General features: G+C 42.8%; 1 protein-coding gene across 3 annotated transcripts in view; it reads right to left on the reverse strand.

Moving 5' to 3' along the window:
• sik3 (SIK family kinase 3) overlaps positions 1-24,156 on the reverse strand; it is a 32,791-nt gene that overhangs the window by 7,624 nt on the left and 1,011 nt on the right. Inside the window, exons 2-17 of one of the 3 annotated variants that reach the window (XM_076734483.1) lie at positions 11,574-11,690; positions 10,914-10,977; positions 10,238-10,399; positions 9,859-9,983; positions 8,872-8,995; positions 8,191-8,309; positions 7,699-7,809; positions 7,482-7,616; positions 6,941-7,021; positions 6,239-6,348; positions 5,426-5,582; positions 5,158-5,307; positions 4,994-5,067; positions 3,656-3,790; positions 2,338-2,479; positions 184-303 (exon numbers count right to left, since the gene is read on the reverse strand). In XM_076734483.1, the coding sequence (XP_076590598.1) occupies positions 184-303; positions 2,338-2,479; positions 3,656-3,790; positions 4,994-5,067; positions 5,158-5,307; positions 5,426-5,582; positions 6,239-6,348; positions 6,941-7,021; positions 7,482-7,616; positions 7,699-7,809; positions 8,191-8,309; positions 8,872-8,995; positions 9,859-9,983; positions 10,238-10,399; positions 10,914-10,977; positions 11,574-11,690 (1,926 nt within the window). The remainder of the gene's footprint in view (positions 1-183; positions 304-2,337; positions 2,480-3,655; positions 3,791-4,993; positions 5,068-5,157; positions 5,308-5,425; positions 5,583-6,238; positions 6,349-6,940; positions 7,022-7,481; positions 7,617-7,698; positions 7,810-8,190; positions 8,310-8,871; positions 8,996-9,858; positions 9,984-10,237; positions 10,400-10,913; positions 10,978-11,573; positions 11,691-24,156) is intronic. The other 2 variants (XM_076734484.1, XM_076734485.1) reach the window with 2 other exon arrangements.

Genomic DNA, 24,156 nt, shown 5'->3' on the forward strand with positions numbered 1-24,156 from the left:
TAATGCATGCATCATGTAAGAGTGATGAAGAGTTGCTATATGCTTTCACAATGCAATATGAGGTCAAGCAGCGCAGCTCACCCCGTCCTGCATGAAAGGTTAGAAACTTTCTCAAAGCTCACGGTGCTTTCTTTCACCATCACGGATGGATCTTTATGACAGCTCTCTGACAGGTTCAAATACCTGGATTTGCTGGTGGAGGATTTGTTGCTCTTGCTGGTAGAGGACATGCTGTTGCTGCGTGTGCTCCAGGAATCGCTCATCCTGCTGGGCAGCGTACATTTTCTGGAGCTGCTCACACTCCTATTGGAAACGCAGACATGCACCCCAAGTCAGAAATTTCTATGCTAAAATGGAAGTCATTTCGATTAAGGGCAATGTGTTTGGATCTAGAAGAGTGGCAAACACGTGATCAAACGATGGCTGAAATGTAGTTTTTCAAAGCTCATCAAGGATAGTTAATGAGTAAATGACAAAATCTACTGCATGTCCAAATTCAATTCATTATTCGTCTCATCAAAATGTGTGAACAGTAATTTATCAGTCATCAACACTAAGTGGTAATATGTAACCTTTGGAAGCTACTGCTCACAATATTTGTAAGAAACCACCGTCTTGCTGGCAAGCACATCTCAGTAATACCCATCATATCTGAATCTCTACATCTCCCAGTTTAGCACCATGTGTCATCATCTGGCTCACTGTTATCCTAAAGCTCATCGAACGGCATGAACAACACAGGCGCACTCATACATTTAGTTCATGTTTTGCTTAATTATACCGATAAAATGAAATGATAATGCAAGTCGAAAAAAGAGAACATCCCACATGCAAGTGGGATGTTCTCTGATCACTTTGTGAAGTGCCAACTCACGAAAACAACACATGACAGCTTGCATATGACCAGCACATACAACACACTCTGAGGTCATATAATCCCTCCCTGCACTGCCAGCTTCTTCCCAGCTGACATTTCGCAGACATTTCGTTAAACATTTGATCTTTTCAGGGGTCCTTTCCTGGGTATAGGTCATGTGTGCATTAACCTCTCTTCTATCCATATTAACCCTCTTAACACTTAGGAACAATGATAATCCCAGCAAGTCAGTACATGCCTAAGACGAAGCACCCGGTGTGAACATGATCATTATCTTTCTCCCTACCTACGCCTCCGACTGGGTGAGGTAATCTCACTGCAGTGTCACTGCGAATGATGTGATGTCTCAAGAAGCAGCTTGAGGTTTTCTCCGGTGAAAGAGTTTGAACTCGCCTTAAGAAATACTGTATGTTGTGCGTCAAGATTACAGCAAGTCTAAATTGTGTCAGTATTTAATGACAATGCTAGGACTGGTTCACCTTGTTTACACTTTGGACGTCACTTGAATTCTAACAGCAAAGAAACAGGACAAAGCTGACTTTCATCCCTGTCATCGTGATGTCGACACTTTCACTTTGAATGTTTTTTTTGGGCAGGATCTCCTTACATTTCTCCTGTTTGAGGCTAAAATCATGTTTGGGTGACACAGAAAAAAACCAATACCTCCATTTCATTAAGAGTGCTACTTGCATGCACGTTTGTGAATACACATAATGGCATCTGAGTCTGTCCTGGGTGTCTGTTGTGACATTGCCAGTCACCAGCGAGCAAGCTTTATTCCTGTGATGCTGTGACCCTGTTTTCACCTCTCACTTTTGTAACCACCTGCTCTAGCCGACTATCACCGTGCCGCTCACAGGATAAGATCGTATCTCTAATACCAGGATGTCAGAAGCTCCTGAGGGCCTGATTTGAAGTCCAGGGGCAAACACAGCTAATCAGAGATGGCACTAAGCTTGCTTATGGTTTCGGTTATGCATTGAAATGGTTACTGGGACCAGAAGAGACAGAATGCACAGTCAGCCACATACTGCATCACTGAGTTTAGGGGTTACCTCATAAAGCAGATTGGCAGTGCCATGGACCCTGGTTTGCATTCCTATGAGGGTCAACATTGCATCAGACTTGCAGCGGTGTATCACTATTTCTGTACTTTTTGCTCTGAGAGCCAAATGTGTTGCATCACTGTTTGCAGGCCCTGAGTAGTCCTCCTTTTGTGAGTGGTTTAAAAGGCAGGGGGGCTTGGGGCAAAGCAGAGTACAGACCAGAGGGGAATTTCTGAAATCTCAGCACTTGGTGAAGTAATGGTTTGGTATTGATCAATAACCCAATCGATCCTCCACAGAAACGCTGCCTTTTTTTCTCCCACAGACGGAGAAACAAGATAGCTAAATTTATCTTTTTATAAAAATAGCCAGGCAAGAAAAAAGCGGATGATATCCCTTGATATTACGTCGTACCTGTTTGAGTTGCTTAATGAGGCTGCTGTTTTCTAGATGAGCCTTGAAGGCCTGGATGGTGGCGGCGCCATCAGAGAACCGTCTGACAGGTGAGAAGCGCTCCATGGGGAGATGAAGGGTGTTACAGTCCTTATAGCTGGATCTGTGGATGGGACCACAGGGAGCAGACGCAAACACATGTGGACACAAATACACACACATGCGCACACACACCATGACACACATAATCAGTCATACAGACACAGAGACAGACACATGAGAAGCTTGAGCTCTTCAAACCTGCAAAAACGTTACAAGTTAAAGTATCTGACGATGGTGTGTTGAGTGTGGAAAGCATCAGGAGACCTAAATTAACGCAACTGATATGTCAAAGAAATCCAGTCGCTATCCATTCCTGTCAATCATGACAGGAGATGACACGTTATGGGGGGGATTTTAACTGTGACGAAAAGCGGCTCAAAATTGGCTAGGGTTCAGCGTTTGGCAGCTGGTCCAAACATTTTGATTTCATATCCCCTTAACACCCTTGACACATCAACTGCATCTCATCAACAGCTGAAGTCAGTGAGACAAGAACCTGTACGAAATCCATAGCTCGATCACAGCATGCTGGCCAAAAAGTACTCAATGAACAAAGATACAGCGTCTAGCTTTAAACATCCATTGCAACTGAACAGAGCATCCTTCCTCTGACAACAGGTTCAACTCTACCCATACCCAGCCACATTTCAGACGACAGGCCGTGCATATCACTGCACACAAACACAAAACTTCACAATGAAAAACGTCAAAAGACTTTCTCAACTAAGTTGGAGGAAGATGATACTTACGGGGAACATCTAGAATTACAACACGGAAAACACCTAAACACATCAATATGACTGCTGTTGGACAGAAGACACATAGAGGCAGTGATTTAGCTTTGAAGGGCTGCTCAATCTGCTCCTTCTTTGGAGTGGACCTGTCACATTCATGCTCTTTCCAGGTTTGTGGGGAAGAAAGTTATTCTAAATCGTGGTTTACTGGTGATGTGGAGATATGTCTGCCACACACTCCACCTCCAACACCACTACTGACAAAAAATACACTTCCTGTTTGGAAAGCGCCCGACCTTCATCTGGTACGAGTACATCACCTGTGTGTGTGTGTGTGTGTGTGTGTGTGTGTGTGAGAGAGAGATCGGCTGTGTGTGCAAGTGAGTGTCTGTGTGTATGACAGAGAGAGAGAGAAAGAGTGAGGCTTAATATGCCCATTTAATATGAGTGTGTGTTTGTGTGTGTTTGTGCATATACAGCTCGGAGCGGGCGTGTCCCCTCACCGGGTGTGTGTGTCGAGGGCCCAGCCCCCCCTCTGGCGGGGGCCCTGGGGCCGCTGTGACTCTGCCGAGGGCTCGCCATGCGATGTGCTCGTGAGCGCGTGCGTCGTGTGCCGCTTGGAGCGGTTCGCCAGGTACCTGGGCCGCAGGGAGGGGGGAGGACGGGGGTGAGGGTGGGAGACAGGAAGCAGCGCTGGTCAGCTCTCTGTCCTCATTGGCTAATGGAGACGGGGGAAAGGCCCGCCCCTTCCCACCTCTGCCAATGGGTGCCATCATTCATATCATCTTAGCCAATCAGAAAAACATAACATAAAATTACACCATAGATTGATGTTATAGCCTATGGGTATCCCACAACCCCCAGCTTCCAATTTAAGGACTGGAGTGGTTGCCATTTCTTAATTACTGGTTTTTGCAAGCTTCAGAGTTAGCAAAGCTGTGTGAGAAAGGGTGAGAGAGTCTGGAGAATAATTTGGCACTTACTGAAATGAGAAAGTTAAAGCAGCTCTTTGCCAAAGAGTTTGAGAGATAGGAGGGCTGGATTTGGTGGCAGATTCAGTTTGGAACTGTGGCAGAAGGCACTTGCGCGATGGAGAAAGGAGGAGAGATGGGGTAAGCACCACAGCAGAGTGGCCACCTCCCGTGTGAAAAAGCAGAGCAGCCTAGAGGCACTCACTCCCAGCAACCCAGGACACCAGCGAAGTCTACAGAAGGTGCTGTCTGAAGAGGACCAGCTGGGAAACCCTAACCTGGACTTTTGAATCCAACACAACTCCATACACCAAACCTGTGCCTATCCTTACCCTGCCCTCATGTCAGCTCCTTCTTTGGACAGTTTTCTAAATTCTTGCATTGACCCATCTATAAACCCTGACTGCATGGTTGCAGTATTTGTTGTGTAAGCCCAGTGTTTTGCCTTCTCTTGTATTCAGTTAAATGGATTTAACCCCACCACCACACACACAATGAAATCTGCTGGCTGTGCACATTATGTACTGTATGTCACTGTCCTGTCGTATTTGAGGCCTATGAAAGGTTGGTTTTTGACGGAGGGCAGTGATGCAGATCTATTCCAAACTACACCTGATAAATCATTTTAAATGATGCTGGATCAAGCATGAAGACAATAAATCCAAACCTAACAAAGAATAAAAAATGTCAAAATGTGGTGTGTTGATAATTTTACTGATCTTTTCGATAGCCTTATTTCAACCCTTATTCCAACAGTCACACAGAACCCACCAACCGGTCATCACAGGTTACAGGCCCTCCAGACTACCCAGTTTAGACAGCACCTCTGTACAGTATAGCCCTTCACCAAAAACCATCATCGTGGGTTACCTCTGTACTGCCTCTTGGTCTGGCTCTCCATCTGAACCCTCCTCATCCACGGGAGCTACTGCAGGGATCGGGTGCTAAGAGAGGCAAAGAGTTTACCAGTCAACACCCCTACAGTTAACATGAGAACTTATAAAGTGCACCCATACAGAAATCCAGACCCTCACCGGGCTGGCGACAAGTGGCGAGGGCCCCCGGGGCCTCTTCAGAAGCTGAGCGTGTAGTTGAATGTTGGCCCCGCCGTCGGAAGCTCTTCGACCAAGAGGCCCCATGCCATTAAGCAGCTGCAGGGTTGGTGGCTGCAGCAAGGACTGCTCCTGTAGGATCAGCAGACACAGGAAGTCAGATTGGTGCTGCAAATTAACTGATGACTTCCAGAGGCCCTTGAATGCCAAGTGAAGGACGTCACACCAAATCCAGCCCAGCTGACTGTACCTTGTACTCCAGCTGCTGCGTGGGCTGCAAGCTCTGTGTGGGCATGAGAGTGTGCATTTGACCCATTGTGGGGGCCAGCGAGGGGAAAGGGGGCTGGGGCACTGCACCGCGAGGGAAACCCGGTGGCAGTTTCTGGAGGTCCTCCTGCATCTCTGTCCTGTGGTGGGAGGAGGGAGAACAACAGGAAGAAGTCACTACATTTACGTGTTGGCCCATGTGCTAGTTACTGTCTAATTTGGGATAGACAGACAGTTCACTCTCCCTGTATCAGTGTGCTCACCAATAAACACTTGCTATTTGTGATCTCCCACTGATTGTTTGATAAGCTACAAAAAGCTAGCGTTCAAGATTGACAACACAACCTGTGTTGCTCGGTGGTTGGCAGAAACATGGCATCTACCATCTCTTGACAACTGCCTTGAATAAATGCAATTTTGATGCAGTCTTCTACCCAAAAATTAGATAACATGACCAAATTTCATTTGATCCTTACCTCAGAAGAGCAAAATATTTGTCGAAAGATAGACTTATTTTGACCGTATGGTTATTATAAACAAAGGTTGACATTTTAAAATTCCAGATCATTAACAAAACATATCAGTATATGTTAATAAAAAATGCAAGCAAATGACGGGTGATGACAGACAGCTATGCTTTTAAGAAAAGTACGAAGGTGATCATTTGTACGCACAAGACAGAAGAAACAGCTGTCATCTGTCAGCTAACAGTTATGGAGTAAAAATAACCCTTGTTCTACTGCAGCAATAACACAGACCACTGACTGTAGATTGGAGAGTTAAGTATTTACGTTACCTTTGGTCTGGTACCCCCACCGTGTGCCGCCTCATCGAAAGGTAGCGAGCCATGGCCTCTGGAGATGGTTCCTCACCTTCATCACTGTCCAGTGCCATGCTGCCATCCGGCTAAACAATAAACACACACATATTTGGTCACGAGTGATGCCCTTCGGTAGCATGTGTTGCATGCTTGTGTTCATGTACATAACGTACATTTTAAATGTAGCTCAATTCTAATATAAATGCTCAGGTCTTCTATTAAAATCCCTGCTGCAATGCAGTGATCTGACGCAGTCTTGTGTTTCACAGCATTTGTGAGTCAGCTGTGAGGCTGTGTGAGTTATGTTTGAGTGCGTTTGCATGTATGTTTGATTTTGTTTGTCTGACAACAGGCTATGAGATGGATACCAGGCTTCTCTAACAGTAGTTAATTGTAGCAGTAAACTGTAAATACTGAACAAATACCCCGTGACTACAAACGTGCACATCATCAAAAATATGAGACAGGGTGATGTTGCGTTTACTGATTTAAGCTACAAAGACGCCTGTGAAGGTTCAAACTCAGAAAGAAAGAAACAGAAACAGTTGGGGTTAGAGCCGTGGTTGGGATTTCAGCTTATCCAACAAAAGTCCAGCCTGGTCCAAGCTTCCTTATCAAGCATGATGACCTTTGCTGCTGGCCACCCACTGCCAGGCTGACGCAACCAGGTTGACTCACCTCAACAATCTGGTTCTCTGGGTTGATGAGCTGGACATGGGGAACAGTCATGCTAACGGGATTACCCTGCGGATCTGTCTGCTGGGAGGCATACAAACACACACACATACACAGACACATACACACACACACACACACACACACACACACACACACACACACACACACACAGACAGGTCATGTGAGGATTGCGCTAATTTTCTAACAATCTCATTAGTGCAGTGGGATTGGCAGATGTGGGTTAAAGCCAGTTAATTCCAATCAGTGGCAGAGAAAGATGACCACAGTTGGCTAGACTAAGAGAGAGAGTAAAAATCAGTCCAAAGGTGCCTTCATACACACATAAACACACACATTAATCGGATAACTATAGGGGGTGCTAAGATCAAGTTGTGACCCAGTGGCTTGATTACAGCTAGACTAAACTTGGCATGAACTCGTCACAACACTCCAAAATACCGTCAAACTGTACTGATAATTGACACATGCAGGCTGTAAAGCCACCATTACATCACTCCAACACCAGTGGATAATGAATTACCTGTACAGCGTTAAGAGAATAGCTAATGGGGCGTGGTTGGGGTGGGGCAACAGGCAGGGTCTTGTGTTTCTTGAGGCGGTCAGCCAGCAGGCTGTAGATGGCACTGTAGTGATCATATGCATCTGTTTGTAGAGACTAGAGAAGAAAGATCATGACAGAAGTAAGTTGCTGAGCTGACGTTTGACAAAAGGCAGTGCTAAAAATGTTTGTGTCCGACCTGAAGTGTGCGCTCTCGGTCCAGGCCCATCTCAGACATGGCTATCAGCACCTGCTCGATGATGAGCTCTGTCTCTCTCTCCGTCTTCACCTGCTCACACTCCGTTATCAACTGGAAGGGTGAAGAGTATAAGCATATTTCTCTAAATGTCCATAGTGTGCTCTAAGATTTGTATATATATTGAAATAGTCTGGATACTAGGCTCCCAACTACGTGAACTGTTAGTTCATACATTTTCATTTTGTTAATGTAAGACAAAGATTAGGGGTCAGGGGTGAGTCATCTTGACCACAAGGACAAACACTAAGGCTGTCAAGGGGTCACTAAAGTCATCAAAACAGCTGCAAAAACGCATTCAGTAGACAGCTTGGAAGACAGATGATTACCTGACACCGAAGTGGAAAACTGAAATATTCTTTTGCATAAATAACCATTACATAACCCTGCCTAAGTCAAGAGATTAACTTCGGGATACTTCTACGGGGGTCTCACCCTGTCAAAGTCAGGGTCGGGGTCTCCTTGTCTCATCCACTTGTTCTTACAGATCTGCTCCATGGTGAACCGTCTGCTGGGCTCCAGCACTAACATGTGTCTGATCAAGTACTCACAGTCTGCAATAACACACAAACATCAATTCAAGCTGAGGACTGTTAAAGGTACCATGTGCAATGTTTTTTACCACTAAGAGTGCATAGTATGTGTGTGTGTGTGTGTGTGCGTGTGTGTGTGTATGTGTGTGCAAGTATGCATGCACATGCACACGAACAATTCACATCCTTTCAATTGTGTCACATCGTTGTGCTGATCAGCGATTTGTGGCAGTAACCAGCACCAACTAAAATATTAACGCCGTAACAAAGGTAGTGAAGACGCAGATTGCCAGCAAGCAAACATGGATATAAATACTGAATGATGCAAAATCAACTTTACAAATGTTCTATAAGGACGGAAATGCACTCAATACGTTTATTTAACTCCACAGGGCACCTCTAACAGCCACCTTCTAGGCCAACAGTTGCAAGTTCTCCATACTAAGGAAATCGATTTTGGTAAAGTAGCACTTTGGAATTTACTTTGCCTGTGGATGGAAAAAAAGAGAGTGACATCTTCCATTGAGGTGTGGTCTGGAGGAGTAAGAAGATACGAGAGAGTAAGAGCTGAGTGGAGTCCTACCTGTGGACATGAAGAAGGGGATGCGGAACTTGCCACTGAGGACACGCGCCCGCAAATTTTGTAGAGTGCTGCCGTCAAAAGGCAGGGCGCCGCACACCAACACATATAATACCACACCTAAGCTCTACACAGAGAAAAGACAGCAGGAAACAGACCATGAGTACAATATCTCAATTTAAACAGGACTTAAACAATTATTTTCATTATCAATAAACCCAGTTATATCACAGTTTCGACCTATTCAAATGTCTATTTTTGCGCATTGTGCCAATAAGAGGATGAACGAACACAAGGGACAAACCATTTGTATCGGTATATTTATTTCAACATTACAATGTCTTTTAAAAGATCTACATAGTTACACATTACAAAATAAATAAATAAAATAATGTCCTATAATATGTCGTTGCATTATTCGCATGTTACAGCTTGTGTGCAAAGTTTCCATTTGGTGCCTGAGATTTCAGTGTTCTGGACAAACGGGAGGAATTCCAGTCAAATATGAGCTGTTTAAGGAGCCTATTTTCCCATGTTTTTGTGTGGAACTAACTAATGGGGGTAACAATTTCTGAAATTGGTCGAGTATTGAGTGAGAGCGCTGCACCTGGCAGCAATGAAACTGGCTACAATGTAATCCCTCTGGGCGTTTGCGCACCGTCAATGTACGCCCACTAAAAGTGTTTGTTTTTGCCACTGACAGGCTCAGACTGTTATTCTAAGTGTCTGACAACATTATGGAAAGGATCCCTACAGGGTTACCTTTTTATTAAAGAGTAAGATCCTTTTTGTTTAACCAGAAACAGTCACTGATCGCTCTCACCAAAGTCACCAGACTCCATTCACAGAAACAGTAATTCTATCATTGTAAAAGACACTTTGTTGTGCTGCTTCTTCTCAGTCGAATATTAATTTTCACAATCTAATGTCTTTTCCTTACAATTCGATTACATATTTGAATTTAAACTGTTTGTTTACAGTCCCACTCACCCATATATCTACTTTAGGTCCATCATACTCCTTGCCCTCAAAGAGTTCTGGTGCGGCATAGGGAGGACTGCCACACCATGTCTTCAACAGCTGGCCTCGAGAAAACAGGTTACTGAAGCCAAAATCTGACAGAGGCGGAGGAGAAGTTTATTCAATCTTATCACTTTCCTCTACAGAATAAATTCAATCAACCCAGGAAAATGCTCTAAAAGCACATGTTGACACTTGCCTACACCCACTCACCACGACAGCACAAAACAACTATATTAAGTTTCCCACCCATACATTCTTAAGTGAAAACCCACAGACACACACACACCAACACACACACACACACACACACACACACACACACACACACACACACACACACACACACCTGCGATTTTGATGTTGAGGTTGTGGTCCAGCAGCAAATTCTCAGCCTTTAGGTCTCTGTGGACGATGTTGCGGCAGTGACAGAAATGGACTGCTGCAACAATCTGTTTGAACTTCTTCCTGGCGTCCTTTTCCGCCATACGCCCATGAGCCACCAAATGGTCTGCACACACGTGCACACAAACACACACACGTGCAGGCATGCGTGCGTGCGCGCACACACACACACACACACACACACACACACACAAAATACAGTTTGGATATTTATGGTACTCATTTGCATCGTTGAATATACAGGAAGTGAAGCCTGTGATTCTATTATGATTTAGCCTAACAACGCACAACATTAATCATCAAGGAGCAATGCATAAGGAATCTAGGTTAATCCTTCAGAAAACTGAAAAAGGACATAGAAAGACGCTATTTCAACTCAAATACAAATAAATGGCACAAAAGACAAAAGGTCACGCGCTGTTGAAGAATGAACATGCAGTGCAAACAAATCAATCATGATGGACACAAGCGAAAAATAAAACTCCCTTATATCCCAAATTTCATTCTTTTCCCTTTTGGCAAAATTGCCCAAATCGCCAGACATCTCAAAACACTGAAGCAGAGGGAGAAGCGATGAAAAGGACAATCTACATCATGGGAACAGCGGGGAACTCCCTTACCGAATATCTCTCCACCGCTAGCGTACTCTGTTACCAGATAGATCATCCGCTCTGTCTCCATCACCTAAAAACATAAACAAATCATAACAACGAGAACCTACAGACTCTGTGACAGGCCAACATCTAGTGATGGGTGGTTCACCCGTTACACAACAGAATGAGTAAGCACTCTTTGGCACCATAACAGCGAGATTTAAATAGAACAAAAACTGACATTTACTCAGTGCGGTGCTCAATGTATGTATGTGTGAGGATTTCAACATTAGATTTTGAGGCAAAGTGATTAGATTTAAACCTCTGGGGGCTGTTTAAGACAAGATACTGTAAAAGCTGCCTTGTGACGGGTTGGATAGGTGTTACAATCATCTACAGCTGGAAAACAAACAGGAAACTCTCTGTTTTCTCAGCATCTACCACTGAGTTTTACCAGAAAGAGGTTATCAGGCAGAGGACTGTGGTTGTTCTGGGCAGCCCCCCAGATTTGCATGAATGTGAAAAAGAATTGTTGGTACAGTAAACCCAAAAACAGTGGCATCTAACATCAGATCCTGCTAAACCAACACATATTTTATTTGTTCTTTCCCTGTCGGGCCATGGGTCTCAGGTGTAAGATGTGAGCAGCGTGCATTATCGGCTCTGTGGGTGAGTGCAAGTGTGTACCTGGTAGAGGCGGATGATGTGGGGGTGCTTCAGCAACTTCATGATTTGCACCTCTCTGAAGATCTTTTTCAGGTTCTCATCATCCAGCTGGGTCTTATCCACTATTTTTATAGCCACCTGGAGACAGAGAGACAAGAAAGGGATGGACGGGAGAGATAAGGATGAATGATGAGGGGGAGAGGGCGAGATTAAGGAGGAAACAGTGAGGGAAGCGGGGGGTATGGAAGACAGAAGGAGACGGAGATAGAGTGAGGAGAGAACACAACAAACGAAGAAGAATTTATCTTAAACCAAGCGATATGTTTACCAGCTCAAAATACAGACAATACATTCACATTAATGGCATTTAGCTGACACTTAAATTACAGGCAACAATTCCAGAGCACAGGCCCTTGCAATATTGCTGTGATGACACAATAATCATAGAAGTGCCAAGAAAACAACCAGCACAGGAGCTAAGGGGAGGGTGTGAGTCAGACAGACTCAATCTAAGACGAACTGAGACCTATAATCAATTAGCATACACACAAAAATGTGTGTAAAAGTAATAAACACAAGTAATTATCTGCCATCGGCTGAGTTAAAAAACAAAATACCACAAGGAGAGACTGGCACTTGATGAACAGCCAAACAGAGTGTTGTCAAACACAGTGCTTTCTCTGGATTTCAGCTTGTTCGTGTAACCTGACCTAATCCATGACCTTCGACGGTGAGCACGACTCTTGCGTAATTGCTGAGCCCTGGACAATGGCTCCGGCAGCGTGGACGCTGATGGTGTGTGACAGGAGCTTTGCTCTGCCACTTAGGAATGAGTAGACGACTTTAATGACTTAATCAAGCACAGCTAATGGGGCTGCCCCAAAACACAGCATCTTCCAAAAATAGATGAGCAAGTCAAGTCCAAGTGTGTGAAAAAATGAAAAGCATGCATCCTGCATTCAAAGGCGTGTGTCTCATTGATCACTTGATGACAGTTCTCATTCATAATATGTAATATATGTGTAAGACTTTCAGTTTAACACACTGTATTTATTCCCCATATTGGCCACAGCATTCTTTAGAAACTGTACATATTCTACACATACATACACTTGTGCAATTCAATGTTCTTTTATGCAACAAAAGCACAATGTCAACACATTGGTAGTTTTTCTCATAAGAATATTGACAATCTGTACTCAATGTTCATATACATAGTTGATTTTTTTATTCTGCATGCTTTATACTAAGTATCTTGACCCTTCTGGGCCACTGTTTTTGCCTTTTTTCTCTCTCATGAGTGAAATTTAAACAGACTCCTTGCTTTCATCTTGATAGCAGTCTATCATATTGGAATATAATGACCTTCAACACAAGGGAGGAGAACTCCAAGACATAGCTGGCATCAAGAACAGTAACAGTCACATCACTGATGGCTAAAAATATAAACCAGCACAAAAATGTCAATCACCAACATAAACCACCATGTGCTGAACGCCCACATTACGAACACCAACGAAAAGTAACTTCTGTATTTAGGAACATAAAACAGCAGAGTGCCATCACAAGCGCTCCTTTTCCGGGTAGCAGACATGAAGAAGATGAGGGCCTCTGAAGGCCGACATGGCTCACTTCCTGCTACAGACAGGAAGGGGAAGTGAGGGTGAAGAGGGGGCTCCTGAGAGAGTACAGAACCATAGCTATGTAACAGTGGCATTAATCCAAGTCAGTGTGTGTCTGTGTGTAGCTGCCCTTCAAGGTCACTGGACAATTGTGGAAAACACATGTATTAGTAGAGTTCACTGGTGTCAGTTTACCAAAGTTGGTGTTGTGCACACTTTATTACTCAATTAAGTATTTTTTGTGGATGAGCTTGTAGCTGACCCAATACAATTACACTTATACACGTATTTTCTTCATGGGCATACTGCTGCTGACATCTTAAAAACCTGCCATTTATAAAGACCATGAACAGCAGCAGAAACATATATTTAAATAAAAAATAACTCTTGACCATGACCACCGACTTGTCATGTATGTATGTATGTATCTGTTTGGAATGTGTGTCTACGTCGTATTTTAAGCTCTCGGAATCTATTCTCGGCGTTGGCAGTCATCCAGCTTTGTTGATGTAATCACTCCCCTCTGCATCTTCTGGAGGGTAACAACAGGACATCTGGACCGCACACACTGAAACGTATGCCGACATCTACGTGTACACATTATACTCTGAAAATAGGGAAAATGGCCTAGAATTACAAGTGTACAGAGGATTGGTGTGTGTGTGTGTGTGTGTGTGTGTATGAATACAAAAGCTGACAGGGAGATTCAATAGCTAGATGACAACGTACACACACTGCAGACATTTCAGGTTTTACATATTGGTCACTCAACTGCTGGATTTCTTCTACCATAGAGTTTGGATGATTGTTAACATGGCTGACAATCTGGGTTCACACACACACACACACACACAGACACACAGACACACAGACACACACAGACACACACAGACACGCCCACGCACATACACACAATCCCGAGAGGCCGGCTGCGATGAGATGAAGTGTCACATAGTTCCTCCGATCACAAGACAGTGACATCAACAGAGCACTATGCCAGAGCAGCTGGTGCCCAGCAGAGGAGTCTATACCATTTACTGTACATCGCAAAACACACATCAACTCTAGCTTTACAGCACGAGAAATAATACTGGATGATGGCAACAAAAAGGGATTTAAAGGAGTTCAAAATAAAATACCCATCAAACACGTAACCAAAGTTGATTTTTTATTTTGTGTGTTATATTTTTACCTTTTATTTCATATGTTTTATTCTATTCTACATCTCCTTTTAATTCCTGCTACTATTGCTTACTGTTTGTAATACACTAGTTTACCCGGCAGGGGGATTAATAATGTTATCACATTATTCATTTACTTCGACTCAAACGTTGGGATGGTAAATTGCTGACATTTTAAACTGGTACCGGGTCCCCACTGGTCAGAACCGGGATAACAATGTACTTCTGGGAAGCATCTTGATTTATCTTTAAATTTCCTCATTTATCTTTTTTCTTTTCTTTGTTTTTGTGGACCGTGGATTAGACTTGTAAAAGCCCAATACATTCTCTTCTTCTGACAGTGCAACAACTGTTCTGACCAACTACTGGGAAATAATTGTGCAATGTGATCAATCACTCTCTGTCATCTGCTGAGCTGAATCAGACAGATCCTGTCATGTCTTGTCTCTGTTCACTTGATGACAGTTTGAACAACTCATTCATTAAAAGGTGCAACATGAAATATGTGTGTAGGAATTTGAGTTTAACTTAACTACAGTTATAAACAGAATTATAAACCTATAAACAAAAACGTCTATGTATTGTGTTTCAGAGATATCTACTGAAGTTAGCATGCTAACCAGCTAGCCTTGGCCCGTTCTGTCTTGGAATACCACTTTGTACCTCGAGAGGCAATAGTCCGAGAGTATAGGCCCCTGTAGTTTCAGATGTTGGATGGATGCAAGTTTGGTATGTTTCACAAGCACTTTAGGAAGGAAGAAAAGGAATTGGAATAGAAAGGAATTATTCTTACACCTATTTTCCTTATTAAACAGAAAAAAACACAACCACACCTTATTAATTCAAGTTTCTCTCTTTTTCAGAAAACTCATCGTAAAAGACATACCCAAGCTAATGACACAGCAACACTTAAAAGGGGGCAAATGTCCTCCTGTGTAAAAATATACATGGGCCCAAGAAAGCACTGGCTGGCTCAGGTAGACACAGCAGAATATTTTGAGTGAGAACATTCAACTGTGCTGCTCACCTGCCTTCAGACAGACATTGGCATGTTTTTCACCGAACACTGTAAAAAAAAAAAAAAAAAAAGCCTGTGTGTGCCGCTTATTCCTAATGATTTTTTACACAGTAACACATACATTGGCTTTTCAAATTATTACTGCATGTGGGAACCCTAGTAGCCCACCTCACTGTGTACCATGTACCAAGGCTGAGTCCTTACCGCAGCAGCCAGGTTCAATTACAGCCCGGGCCCTTTACTGCATGTTATAAAGCAGAAATTGAAAGAGAAAAAAAAAAACATTTGCAAAAGCGCATTAATGCTTCATGACTCTTGAAAATGGCAAAGGATCTTTTAACAAATTACAGATGTTTACATCAGCAAAAGTGACCCAGAAGAGGCCTGGAATTAAGCCATTCTTAGTCACTTAAGTCCACTTTGGCCCTTGATAAACACAAATTCACTGGAGCATCATGGCCAAAATGTAGAGCATCAAAGCCAAAGCTCGCAGTGCTCTCCAGTGAAAACAGTATGCCATGCCATACTCTCTTTGAAAAATCCACACATTAAGAATGTCATACTGACAATTCAAGTTACAACATATAAGGTGTCATATGTTGAGTCTTGTCAGTTTGGTGTTAATATGATCCATAAACTCTATGTACAACCTTTACAACCTCAACTCACCACCAGCCTCCATTGCTCGACTGTATGCTATTTAATAGGAGAATACTGCGAGAACGAGAAGGCAAAATGTTTCAAAAATTAAGATTTCTCACTAAAATGCGTGCTGGTTGGTGGATGAGAAACATGCGAAATTAAACACCGACTCATACAATACTGCTAATTCACCATGTAGGATCAGGGGAAAAATATGACTCATCCCCCACGTATATAATAAGTTTACTGAGTCCTGTCAGAAGACGCATACCTATCAACATCACCATAAATCAGATATGACTGAATGCCATACAGCGACTGGGCTAAAGTGACACAGTGAAAGCTGTTTTGAGCTTACAATATTATTCACAATTTTTCCCTTTGTGTGCTCCTTTCATGGCATCGCGCTGAAGAAGTAGCAACAGCAAGTCAGATCTCAGCAGTACTCAGCGGAAAGCCCCATCTCACAGCAAATTAGAAACTCTATGTACGTTCATAGTTAGCCAACACAAGCAATATCCTGGTCAAATTCAAAGCACTTGTCTATCAATACTTAGACTGTACAGAGTTTAAGCGTTTGCTAGTGGGTTAGCTGATACTGTTTGCAGAGTGAGAGAAATCTTGCGCTACTGTTGATGACAGAGACACTGGGAAACATGAGTTGGTATATTTGCTGCATCCCATGTTGCTTTAAATGAGGATATCTGCAACTTTCTTTTAAGGGCATAATGGCAGGTTCAAAACAGGGCGTGCCAAGAAGGGGCATTACAGCCACAATATGGGGCATCCACAGCACTGGCTTTTTGGCCATGGTCTAATTCTTGCACTGTATTACTGTACTATTAGCCATTCAAATTCACATGATAGCAAATCCACAGTAAATCTCTGACTGACTCTGATTAAATAGACCCTGAAGAATAAGCAGGTTCCAATATTTCAATTAATATCTACTTGGACTTCCCCCACTGATAGAAATGGGATGGACAAAACATTCAAAGCACACATCAGTATAACGCAAGATAATTCAACAGTAACACAGAACATCCTCAAAACTTTCAACGAAAACATTACAATCTTTGTGAGGATGTATTGTAGGGTCATTACATTAAACTTTATTAGTTTTCGCAAGGTAAACTGGCAAGTCAGTGTAGACCAAAAAATCAAAATATCGAGAGAAAAAAATTGACAACGACAAAAACAACTGATCACAGAAATGACAGTGGAAGAAGTAAACTACATCCTTTACAGCGCTGTGATAAAACAGTTGCATGCATTGTTTTCCCGAGGTCAATTAAACAGGTTTAGACCTTTTAAGATACATATAAATAATTAACCATTTAAACATAGCCAAAAAGCTGTAACACCTAAAATCACACAGTAGTAGAAGTTAAATAAGACATAAGAATAACGACACTAATCCTAAACAGAGAATTGGGTCTATGGTGTAATGAGCGGGTGCACGTGGTGTGGTGATATTATGTATGAGGTTAACCTTCATCAACAGGTGACACAAGTGACACAGATTACAACACTCACAGCGGGTGTAATGCTCAGGCTAAACCCATATCAGCACGTAGGAGAGTTTAGCTCGCACTCATGCACACACATGCGACCATGTTCAGGTCCAAGGCGTGGTATCGCGGCGATCTGTAAACCCAGTCTTTGTAACAGTTAACAAGAAGCTGCTTGGTATGAAACTTAAATTGCAGCTTTTTGTGCATGTGTGTTTATATAAAGTCACGAGGACATCACACAGCGTCATACACACAAGATAAGGTCACAGCAGTTCAGCACTATGACTGTATTATGCGCGCACACACACAGAGATGAAAGCGTACAGGCAGTATGAGTCAGCACAATGCCTTTCAGAGATGTTCTACTTGTGTGTTGTGCACTTGCATGAGTTTATGTGTGGAAATGACTCAGTTGAGTGTGTCAGGCAGAAAGTACAAGACTGGAGACATGCTACAGTGTGGAAAAACTGGACATCACACATTAATCCGCCATTTGCAGTTTTTTTTTTTTTTTTTGTCCCCTTCTTGCACTGCAGAGCCCACACTTTGTGTTGAGTAAATTCTGAGGGACATGCAGACCTAACCTCAACCAGAATCTGGCAACTAGTGTTGATGAACATGTACATCACAATGGTCAGTGGCATAGAGTAACACACATGAGACAACTACTCGCATTAGAGCCATCACGACAGCCGAAATTAATCTGCCACTTCCTTTCTAGAGCAACTGAATAAGTTCAATATGGAATTGGCGAGAAGCAGGAATTGGAATTACAAACATGCAAAACTGCAGTCAGCACATGACGCACCATCACCCCAACCTGGCTGAGTCTGCACGGTCTGGTCCACATTCCCATCTTGACAATGACTTTGATTGGTGCTTACAAAAAAGAAACCAGCAGTTCCAGTTTGCCAATGCTTTTACAACAACACACATATCTATACAGGTAAGAAGAGGTCATTATCAAACTGTTCTTTGAGAAATGCTACAAGGATGTACCTTTGTGCTGGTAAGTCAAGCTTTTTACAGTCCGTCACAAACAAGTCTTCATACTACAACATAGATCAAACGTTAATATAAAAGTGTAAGGTTTTTGCGCTATACTTCTTCTATTGCTTTGCTTGAACTATATCCTGATTAGCAGGTCTTCTACTCATACATCCTCAGCCACTGCATCATCTCTGCCTGTCCACTGCTATCAAATGTTGGTAGAGCTGCAATGCTAAGCGGATGAATCCATTGGCCAATTAAAAGAAAATGTATCTTAATTTTCATCGTGTATGATAGTAAATGAAATACCTTGGGCTTTGGACTTCAAGAAAATAATCAGCAGATTAATTGATTATGAAAAATAAATGATGAGCCACCCTGATCCATGGTAGGGGGTACATACACAGAGCCAACGCTGTAGCCCATTTAAACTTATTTTGAGTTTCTTCCTGTACTTCCCTCTGTGTACTTCAAACAATGGAAACAGCAAATAGTGTTTTAGTTGGAACTAAAAAAAATTAGAGTAGTTTCTATTACTGAAATTGCTACAAAGCAGAAAAGAGAGAAGATGCCGGAAAAGATACGACATAGGAGGTTGAATTGTCTCTGTTTGTCATGTCACTGGGAGGAAATGCATTTCAGATTTGTTCAGATGTCTGCAGGCAGATCTGAGGACTTGGCTCATCTGCAGTCTTGAATCAGTGTATGCACAGTATGCTTATGGACATTACTCAGAAACTGGCAATCACCATACGGGATTTAGCTTCAGGTGGAAACCAACAGGTTGTAACAGCCCTTGCTAGCTACAAACTGGCGTGACGCAGACTAATCACAGTTGTTGTGGTCTACATCAGAGCAATGTGTAGGTGCTATTCTAGGGAGGTGCACATCAAGCTATAGCGTAGAGTACATGGCTATGCTGTACCTAGAGTGTAGATTTAATGCTGTAGTATAATTTAGGCTTTCCTTTCTTAGTCTTGAAGCAGAAGCATCAACCTAAGACCATAGCTCCTGTCTATCAACCACACAAATGTGGTTTCTTGCTACCAGAATGTGCAACAGAACTACCACTATCATCACTAAGCAATCAATTAAATGGCAATGAGAAGCCAAGGACCCAGCCTGTCTCAAACACTGAGGTCGAAAACCCAAGTCCACCTTACAAATTCTGCTGCATCCAGCTTTTAACTATGGTAAACAAAAACACACCATAACACACAGAGAGCAGTCCAGTCCGGACCTCTCTGCTTGTCGAATAGTTCCCAGTGAATATTGAATACTATTTATGCTTGAAATGCCCATCCCTAATTGCTATGGAAACCAGTATGACTTGAATGGAGCAACCTTTCTCCAACTAGGAGCCTTGGCAACACGCAGTCGCCTCTGACAACAAACAGCGCTGGGGATGATGATGGCGTAGACTTGTGATTTTTAACTGCCACAGTGCGTGCTGCCATGCACTGTTCCAAAACACACACGTGTGCACACACACTGCTGGCATCAGCTGGGGCAGAAACATGAGTGCTCATATAGTTCATGAGGAACGGGATCGCACTGATGAAGCCTACGCTGTCCTCCCTCGTCTCTGTAACAGAGACACGCACACAGAGTCTGGACTGTGTTCTTCTCCTTTTGAAGCTGGCTGGCTGCTGATTCGCACAACTAAGAATGCAGCAGAAGACGACTAGAGGGCAGGAAGATAAGTCAAGCAGAAACGCAACCTTTGTCATATTATTCGCCCAAAAGAAATCACATTTGAGTGTGTGTATATGTGTCTTTGAGAAACAGAGAGGGGATGCGGTATGTTAGAGAGCTGTGCGTGAGTGTGTGTGCGAGTGTGACTGAGGGAGTGAGTGAAATTGTTACACAGTACATTAGGCCTGTTACCTAACACTTGCCATCCTTCCTGCCCTCTCCCTCCTGCTCATCCTTCTCGTGCCTAAAAACACTCGAGAGGAAAGGGGAGAAGACAGGAAAAAGAGGGAAAAGGGAGCGGGGGAAAGGGCCTGATTCCCCACAGACAGACGGGCGATGACGTGCCGCACAGTGCCATCCTTTACCAATGTCGCTCACCTTGCTGTGGGCACAACAAGGGCTTGTCGAAGTGCGCTTTTACTTTATCCTCAGTCAGGTCATCCAAGGGCACTGACCATACCTCCACTGTCAAGCTATCATACACAACTATGCACATACATAAATGTACAATGGCAGCCCTGCACATTCACTGTATGTCAGTGGTCTTATCTACTATGACAAACCCAAAATATCATCTCAAATATGACACATTGCTGGCATACAGGTATATTCCTGAATACAAAAAGGAGCGCACACTGCAAAGGTTGACATGCTTTGGTGGTAATTACAGGACAGAATATGAAAATGCTGATAATCACTTTATCAATGTAGTCTATTGTGACAGAAGACTGGCAACACATTTCTGGTGAGAGCTTAATAAAGACTGAGATCAGAGTCCTTTTTGCTGTTTCGTCCTATCACAGAGGCAACACTTTGTGTTTTTTTTAGCATCTGAGGGGATTGGCACGGCGTTGATGAAATTCCATTCAATGGCTAATAAATGCCATAAAGAGGATGAACAAATGTGCTATCTGTTTAGGAAGGTGGCCAGGATGTGAAATATCATCTCAAACAGAGCGCATTGCAACATGAGGAGACTACAAGCCTGATTAATAGCCCATCAAATTGCGGTGTGGGGCGATCAGTTCCATAACCTCGGTCAACAGGAAAATAACTCTCTCTACAACTTGGCTACCTTTGTGTCATAACCAGGAAGCGATGTGCATATACACTGAACATTTGTTTAACACCCTGTAGAAGTCCTTCATCACATTTCAACATTCATAAAGTGTGAGCACGTTTTCAAGGACACTTTACCATGAAGTTGTGCAGGAAACGCAGAAGGCATCAACGAGTGGTGAAGATAAAAAAATACCGGCTTTGACTAGATAACATCATAGAATGGACGCGACATTTTGTGATCAAAATAGCCTTGGAAGATTAGTCGATCAGCCTCTAATTAATCAGTGCAATTTTAATAACCTATTTAGAAATGTTTGATTTATTAAGCAAAAATTAGAAACATTTGCTTCCCTCTCTGCAGTTTTATATGATTATAAAAAAATATATTCATTTTGGTCTGTTAGTCAGACAAAGAAAGCAATTAAGATTGTCACTCAAGCTTTGGGAAGCTGTGATGTGCTTTTTTTTCTATTTTCTGATATTTTATAGACTAAACAATTCCTGTAAGTTAAAATAAGGTATTACCCGATTTTTGCAAAATCAAAAATTAAGATCAGAGGGGACAAATTAGTTGTTGGCGGTACTGAAATAATTTGGGGGAAAAAATCTAAAATATCACAATGATGGCTTTGGTTATGGTCCCCAAATCTGCACAGCAGTAAGTATTTAGAACAACACCCAAAACAAGTAGTTTATAGAGTCTCCCAGAGCTAGTAAGGAAAAAAACCTCCCTCACTGAAGGGTCATGACCAGCAATAAAAAATGTTTATGGAGAGAGTGAAGACCGAAATCAAATCAACATTTATCAAGACAGCCCAACGGCCTCTAGCACAGCATTCGAGTGAGAGTATGAAAACTCCTGTTTTGACTTCCACTTCACTCGCTGGCCTTTGTGTAGAGGAGATGAACTTTCACTATCACAACATCCAGGTGCAGCATGCTCGCTATGCGCCATCAGAGGTTTGTGTTGTGTGACTGCCTCTGTGTTAGCAAAACCAACAGCCCCCTTTCCACAAGAATTTGCAAAATATACTGCTAAAATGGGTGTGTATTGGTGACATAAACTTTGCACAAATTGCCCATTGAACGTTTTATGTTTTAGAAAACAACAGAGAGCAAATGAGGCATAAAAGGGGACCTTCCCTTTCTGGGCTTCTAAGCTACCAAGTATAAATAACCAGGTCCTGTTCTGTGTGACTGCACTGCAGGATATCATCCAGCTCCATCTAACAACTGAGAGAGTTGTTAGGCTATTTTTGACTAGTCAGCATTTCTCATTGGATCGTTACAAAAACCTAGGCCATAAAACAAGGCTCTAAAGCCCATCTCATCTGATGACTGATCATATCCATATTCATGATATCCACAGGCATGTAAAAGCACACTTTTATTCTTTTGATATTCATGCAAAAATGGGGATGCTGAAACCCCTGAGCTAGTTGATGAAATGCATGAGCTGACTAGTCTGTCTGTGACCACTATCAACAGACAACAAACAAGGCCTCTCTTTCATTCTGTCAGTCCATATTCCACTGTCATTTTGTCCTCTGCCTGTCTCTCACACTCAGTCAGACAGCCAGACACAACCACACACACATATCCAGACAAGCATAAACAGGCTCATACACACAAGGAATATAGCCTCGTAACTAGCTCATCAATCTCTCACTATAAAGTCGCTACTGTCTTTGTATTGCTCTTATACCAAACCGAATACATGCTCCCATATCTACGAGTCTGTAAATTATGTTATATTCATATCAACACAGTTAATGTCCCTGAAGAAACATCGTCTGCAGTGTTTGAAAAACACCATATTGCACTCACTGACTGAAGTTTGTTTTGGCCTCATGAAACTAAATGGAGGGTTCTCTGGGATATGTGGCATAAAGCACCCAAATGACTCGTGTCTGCCTGCCTGTGTGTATGTCAACAAGGGCACAGAGGTAAGCTGCACACTCAGCCACCTTGACACACCTTTATTTGTGCCATTAGAATTAAAGGCTCTTCATCAGGTTTAAAACAACAAACAGTGACAATGCAGGAGCTGTCTGACTGTAAGTGTAGGCTTCACCCCTACTATATACACCTATTTGTTGTGAGTGTTCAACCAAGCATCCATCATAAGGGATGTGCGCACTGATCCCAACAAGCATATAATAAGAGGAAGGTTTCTCATGTCATCTTATGGCAAATATGGTCCTGAGTAGAGGCAAAGGCTGGAGAGTGTTTTTTAGCAGAAATCTCACTGATGCTGCTGTTGTCAAATGCATCAGCTGAGGTTTTCTGATTAGTCATTTGTTTAGGCCCTGCTGTAGTTACACCACCATGCCAGCCAAGAAGACGTAGGCAACATATCAGGAGTGACAACATACTGCTCACAGGCAAATGAAGCTTTGAAACACTGTGGCAACTGATCCAATAGGTCAGCACCAAAGATAAACACTGCTTGGAATAGTTGAGCGACCCCTTCTGCTTGTGATGCCACAACTTCCCCTTCCTATGTATCCTAAAATCACCAACGTTTCTGTTTGCCACAAAGGCTAACAAACCCTTTTTTAAAAAGCCTGGGTACAATGTTCTGTATCAAGATCAGACTATATATTTGCAGCATAGGACTGAACTGTGGCAGACCTCAATGCAATGTGTCTACACATTAAAAACGATGCTGTTCTGCACGAGGATCATTTGTTGATAATAGCGGGGAGCCTTTACTAAAATGTCATCTTGTTATTAACCAGGATATCTAAATGCAAGACACACACACACACACACACACACACACACACACACAGGCGAAGTTTAAATGCAGCTTTGACAAACTGGCAACTTAGACCGCATCAAAGTGGTTGCATTTCACTAAAAAGACGTGAGAAACTT

This window comes from Chaetodon auriga, chromosome 7 (genome assembly GCF_051107435.1).
Source record: "Chaetodon auriga isolate fChaAug3 chromosome 7, fChaAug3.hap1, whole genome shotgun sequence".
NCBI lineage: Eukaryota > Metazoa > Chordata > Actinopteri > Chaetodontiformes > Chaetodontidae > Chaetodon > Chaetodon auriga.